Source organism: Echinops telfairi, unplaced genomic scaffold (assembly GCF_000313985.2).
Source record: "Echinops telfairi isolate 266 unplaced genomic scaffold, ASM31398v2 ScPeMD7_655;HRSCAF=1070, whole genome shotgun sequence".
NCBI lineage: Eukaryota > Metazoa > Chordata > Mammalia > Afrosoricida > Tenrecidae > Echinops > Echinops telfairi.
Genome location: NW_022104553.1, coordinates 20,000,587 through 20,006,766, shown reverse-complemented (window position 1 = coordinate 20,006,766; position 6,180 = coordinate 20,000,587). Strand labels below are relative to the sequence as shown.

Sequence of the window (6,180 nt, the reverse complement as noted above, 5' to 3'; positions counted from 1 at the left end):
CCCCCAGGGGTCACGACCCACAGGTTGAGAACCGCTGCTCTAGGACCATGGTTCTATCCTGAGGCAGGTGGGGTTTCCGGTAGGGCTCGATTTCATGAGGTCATAGCAGAGTGGGGGGACTCCCTTCTGGGTGATGTCCCATGAAAGGGCAGGACAGACATGGAGAGACAAGAGCCCTATGCATGTGAAGGGCGAGCGAGAGGCAGGTCCCCAGTGGAAGACACCGAAATCCAAACTGAACCAAACTCACCGCCATCGAGGTCATGCTGACTCACAGCGACCCTTATGGGACAGGGCAGAGCTGCCCCGGTGGGTTTCTGAAACTGTCTATGTTTGCCAGGAGTAGTAGGCCTCCTCTTTCTCCCCCAGAGCGGCTGGTGGTTTCGAACTGCTGATCGGTTGGATCGCAGCCCAATGCACCACCCCTGTGCCACCCAGGGCTCCTGAAGACAAGACACCGGGGTGGGGAGGGTGGGGAACACTTCCCAAATCCCATTCTTTTTCCATTTCGTTCCTCCCACCAACTTTCTGAGAGCTCCCTCGGAACAGAGACAAGCCAGGGGCTACCGGAAGCTGGGAGCTTCCCTTGAAGGATGATGCCGGCGCCGCCGCCAACACCATGAATTCAGCTGCCAGCCGCCAGGACTGTGAGAGAGGAGACACTTCCGTTCCTCAACAAACCCCCACTTTGATGTCTTTGGCAATGGCGGTCCTCACCGAGGAAGAGAAGCATCCAAGCCCCTTACCTGCCTGAGGGCCTGAGGGCCAGAGGCCCCCGTGAAGTATGATGGTGGGTGTCACGACCTCCACCCAAAAAGGTGTGTTCATAGCGATCAGGTTCAACACCAGGCCCAGCGCGTTGGTGAACAGGGCCAGAGAGCGGTTCATGGTGGCAGGTCACCGGTTGCAGGTCCCAAGGGCTGAAGAGGCTCGTCACCCAATCTCCTGGGGTCTCCGGAAATGGCTGAGGCAGCGGCAGCTGTGCACCTTGGATGCCTGGGGCCTCTCAGCTCGGGGAGGGGGGGAAGTGGGGAGAACAGAAGAAGAAGATGCTAGCCGACAAGCAGGGGCAACTGGGCGTCTTGACTGTTCAAGGAGGAGGGTGGCTTGCTTTCACACAGTTCCGGGCAGTGGACCTCTTTTTCACCACCCCCCTCCCTCCCTGCACCTGCGCACACACGAGAACCGCCCCCCCCAGGTTCTGGCTCCCCTCACAGGGTGTGATGGGTGAGGGTGGAGGGTGTTGGAGGTTTGGGTGGCTGGCGGTTCAGAATTTGCCCCTCTGCTCGCTAGCCCTGTGCCTGCCCCTTAGAGCCCTCACTAGCTATATCAGGGAGGGTTTTTCCTGGAAACGATGAGAGAGGTTGGTTTGAATGCTCCATCGGAGGTGACAAATTTAGCCACAATGTGAGGGAGGTGGGAGGTGGGGTGGGGGTAGCGTAGAGAGTGGGGGGAAGTGGCCAGTGCGCACAGTTGGGGCTGAATCATGCTTTCATGTGTGTGCTGCAATTTCCCGCTGTGGGAAGGGGGCACAACTCTAAGGAAATGGTGTGGGGGTGGGGCTAGGACTCCTGGGTCTGAGGGAGGTGGGGCTCGGGCTTTTGGGGGGAGCCTTGAGTCCCTGGTTTGGCCATCAGCCCAAGACAAACAGGCAAGTAAGAGAGAGAAAGGGAGAAACCACCACATCTTGTCCTGGAAGTGGACTGAGAGGCGGCTCTGCTGGTGGTGTGGCCTCCACATCACCAGGATCTGGGTCCTCAGGGAGAGAAGGGGCCACAGCATTCCACTCCAGGACCCTCCTTCTCCCCTGGCCCACCCCTCACCTGTGAAGTGCCACGGGCCGGGTGGAGAAGGTCCAGCCACCTGTGTTTCCTCTATGCAGTGGCGGGGTTGGGGTTACCCTGGGGAAGGACTTCTACCCTGATGAGCTAGGCTGCCGAGTACAGCTGGCCACGGGGAGACCCAGGAAGGAGCCAAGAGTCCTGGGTCCCTTCTTTATGGGAGACTGCTTTGAAGGCTCCCTTCGTTCTTCATCGGGCCCTTCAGCAGGGAAGCAACATTCGGGGACAGCCTCCCAGAAATGGACGGAGGGCATAAGCCATCAGGCCCACGATGGCCAGCCCCCCTCCACCCCACCCCTGTGAAGGACAAGCTTTGGGAAGTCTGAGCTATGGGTGTGGGGTGAGGGGAGATTCTGAGCACAGACACCCCACCTCCATTCCAGCTCCCCGTCACACACTACCCCATTCCCATCCCCTATTCTCATCCTCACTTCTCAACCATGTTTTCAACCCCAACGCCAGCCCCAGGCCCAGTCCCAACCCCAAGTCCTCCTTCACCCCACTTCCCACAACACCTACCTCAGCACAGCCACGCCCACCTGGTTCCGCCTCCCTTCCAGGTCCAGGTCTGACCTTGTTTCCATCTCCCCAAGTCCCCCCACCGCCCACGTGCCCATGCGTTACCTGTAGCCGCCTCCAGTCGGGTCTCTGTACACGTTGGCATCGCACGCTGGCCACGGGCCCCTGGTGTCCTCTGGCACGTATGCCTCCAGCGAGCGTGGATGGGTAGCGAAGGACACGAAGATCCCAAAGCAGAAGCCACTAAACCTGGCCTTGAGGCCACCCTGCTATCTCCACCCACTTTCTAGATGAGACTGGACGAGGGGGTGCCGCAGCGTACCTCTGGGCTCCCGTTCCAAAGCTCCGCTTGATCTCCAGGACCGTCCCTAGAGCCGCTGGTGGACCTAGCTCGCCAACGCTCTTGCCCAAGAACTCTCGGGTTTTCTGAATCAATCTAAAAAATCGCTTCCAGTTTGCTGCAGCCTCTTCCAGGCCTTGGGAATGTCTCGGTGGCATCCCTCTAGCCACAAGGCACCCTGGACATCACCACCCGGGGGGGGGGGGGACTGGACATCGTCACTCCGGGGTCACTCCTGCCCTGTGTCCATTTCACGGTCATGGGCCGCACACCAGAGCATGGCAGCTTTTATGAGCTCGATGAGTCTTTCGGTCAAGTCTTTTGACCGGAGGGTGGCCTTTTTGTGGGGGAAGGGGGGAGGACATCTCTGAACTACAGTGAGGGAGGAAGGACAGAGCCGGGGAAGAAATGGAAACCCGGACAGGTAGCATCTTAAGAGCCCTTGATCCGTCATAGCTTTTCCTCTGAGACTGAGGTCACTGGGAGGCTTCGCTACAGGAGGGGCATGTCCTGTGTCATGTTTTTAAGTCCTCATCTGCACGCCGCCCAGAGGATAGACGGCAGGGAGGGGCGTGTCATGAGTCACCTGGTTGGCGCCCCGGTGGCAGAAAGCCAAGGGGTTGGCATGAAAGGAGGCGGTTGTGAGGGGCCACTGACTCAGTTCTGACTCAGAGTGGCCTCCGATGCAAGGGAACACTGTGGTGACGAGCAGAGCCGGGAGGAGAGTGCATGCGGACAGATTCTCCACGCGTATTGAAGGCGTCCAAAGGGGTTGGTAAGAACCCGGTTCTTGGCTTCGCACCATGAAAGAATCCCGCCGAAGCCCGGTTTTGTAATTCAGGTGGGGTTTTTCGTTTTTTTAGGAAGGATGGGACAAGCATAAAGTTTTACAGTCCCAAAAAGGCCCACAACTGGACATGCGCAACCACGTGGAAGAGAGCACCCATGTGTGTGGAACTCGGGTGGGGGGCATCCCGGGAGGCCAGGAGCCCAAGAACCCTAGAGGCTGAGAGCACGTGGTCCAAGAAGTTATGGGCCTGAGTAGGCCCTGAGCGGGCGCATGTGTGCCCATGCAAGGGAGGGAGACCCTCCCCCTCTACCTGCCGCTGACCAGGAGCAGGGTAAGAGAGCGTCCGAGAGTGCTCCCTGCTTTTATTCTCGCACCCTGGCTGGGGGAAGACGTGGGTGATGGAATTGGTTGATCCCATTGGCTGAGTTAGGCTCACCTGGGTGATGTCATGAGCCTGGGCCTCGTTTGGCTCATGTACCTCCCACCTGGTTTCGGGGGCCTTGAATACGAGCATGCTCAGTTTAGGGTCTTCATAGGTGTCTAAATAATTGCCTGATTTCTTTCCAACCTCCTCTCTGGGGGCCTTTGCAGGCATGGGAGGGACAACCCCCTGTCCCTAAGCTGGCTATCTAACAGCCTTCGTCTAACAGGGTCTGCCTCCCAGACTCCTTAAATAGGAGGGTCGAGAATTTGTCTGCACACATTCTTTTCCCCGGGTACCTCCACACGTCACCCTCACCCTCAGGCTGTCTGCGCCCATTGTGGCAGCCCCTGTGCCAATCCATCTTGTTGAGGGTCTTCCTGTTGTTTGCTGCCCCTCTGCTTCCCCAAGCATGATGCTCTCCAGGGTCTTGGGTCCTCCTGCGAACATGTCCACAGCACATGGGGTAGAATCTCACCATCCTCACATCCAAGTTAAGAATGTATTTGCTCCAAGTTCAGGATTCGGCTGGCATGGCTCTAGGAGTGCTCTTTTTTGGGTCGATTTCGGCTTCTGTTGTTGTGAGGTGCCAACCAGTTGGTTGTGACTCGGAGACCCATGTGGACGACACAAGGAAGCCCTGCCAGGTCCTGTGCCCACCTCTCGATTGCTCATTAAGTTTGAGGCCATTGTTGTAGGCACTGTATAAATTCATGCCCTGGAGGGCCTACTACAGAGGTGGGGAACTGTCGGAGGAAACCAGCCTCCAACAACCTAAGGGCCAAAGGTGCAAATGTACGGTGATGATATATAAAGATGAGAGTCAAGTCATAGAGGATAATAAAAATTGGAGAGAGGGTAAAATTAGAGGAGCCAGACACATTTTATGGTCACGTGCTCACCTCAGCTCCTTGATGGACCACGTGGAACTGGGAGAAGTGAGAGAGAGCCTTTAGTATCTTGAGACATTTATTGGTAGCCTTAAGACATGCATATTCAGTAGTTACATGTGTCACAAGTGGGTATAATCTACAGTAAGGTCCCTGGGCTCACAGGTGAGGAAACCTAATACCTGCATTGGGGGAAGGTACGAGGGGGCTTGGGTGTCACAGAGGGAAGAGAGAACAAAAAGATAGTGTCTGCTTCTACAGGGAGATCGAATCCACCATGTGCTCACTTTAAGGCAGCATAGCTGTTAGGGGAGAAACTGTGGGAATGATATTTAAAGCAGGATCATGTACTTGGACTTGACCTCTAACTTACCAACGTGGAGGCTTACCTACCATGGAATACCAGCTTTCCAGATTCCCTCTGTGATAAGTTAGGGAATATAGCCCTCGTCATATTTCCCTCCATGTTCGTTTCCCACAGGGAACTCCCAGCCCTTGGGCTGACTAAGGCCCATGAAATCATCCATCCCAGGTAACAGCACCTGCCTCTCCAACAAGAAGCCGTTCTGGCCATCACAGGAGAGGTGAGTTGATTAATTGTTTGACCAGTAGGGCCCATGAAGGATGTTATCAATCTCCAAATGGCCCTTGGCCAAAAAGAAAAAGGCTCCCCATCTAGTAACTAGCAATCCGCCTTAGGTCAGGTTCTCTAGAGATGCGAAAATCATTGATATATGTAGAAAGAGAGGGTGAAGGAGAGAGTGCCATCGATGTCCAAAGAACTCTTCACACGGTTGCAGAAACAGGCAGATCCAAGTCCGGGCAAGTGTGGTAAACCGAGGGACTGGATGAGACTGCCATGCAGCTAAATCATCCATGCTCGTAATTACCGGTCTGGAAAGCCAACTCAAGTGGGGGAAGACCCTCATGGTTATGAGATATGAATAAATCTTAGTACACATTCTCATGACTGAACACAGTCCCTCCAATGACACCCGCCCCCCACCTCCATAAAGAAGCTGTCCTAGAGGGGCTAACAAAAGAGGTCTTATACTTGCATCTGCCTAGTCCTTGTGCCTGGAGGTTATCTCTAGATAAGAGCAATCAGGTTCTACAGCCCAACCCACCTAAAATGTAGAAAACTCTTGTTTTGACATCTCTTGCTGATATTGATCAAAGAGCACTCCCTCTGGGGAGGGCTCAGGGTTAGGGTTAGGGGTCAACTAGCACTAGGTCAAAACCACGACTTGCCTCATTGCTTATCTATTATGTTACACATTTATGATACCACCCATCGACTTTGTAATATGTTAGCTGTGTAACGTGCATGCCTTATGAAAGATCTGTAAGCCCCATTACATATAACCTTTGGAAAATAC

At 55.1% G+C, this 6,180-nt stretch overlaps 1 protein-coding gene across 1 annotated transcript in view; it reads right to left on the bottom strand.

The window, feature by feature from the left end:
* Window positions 1-977, bottom strand: part of NKG7 (natural killer cell granule protein 7) — a 3,021-nt gene extending 2,044 nt beyond the window's left edge. Inside the window, exon 1 of the mRNA XM_004710709.2 lies at window positions 747-977. Coding sequence (XP_004710766.1) covers window positions 747-888 — 142 coding nt within the window. The 5' untranslated portion in view covers window positions 889-977. The remainder of the gene's footprint in view (window positions 1-746) is intronic.
* Window positions 978-6,180: the final 5,203 nt, after the last annotated feature.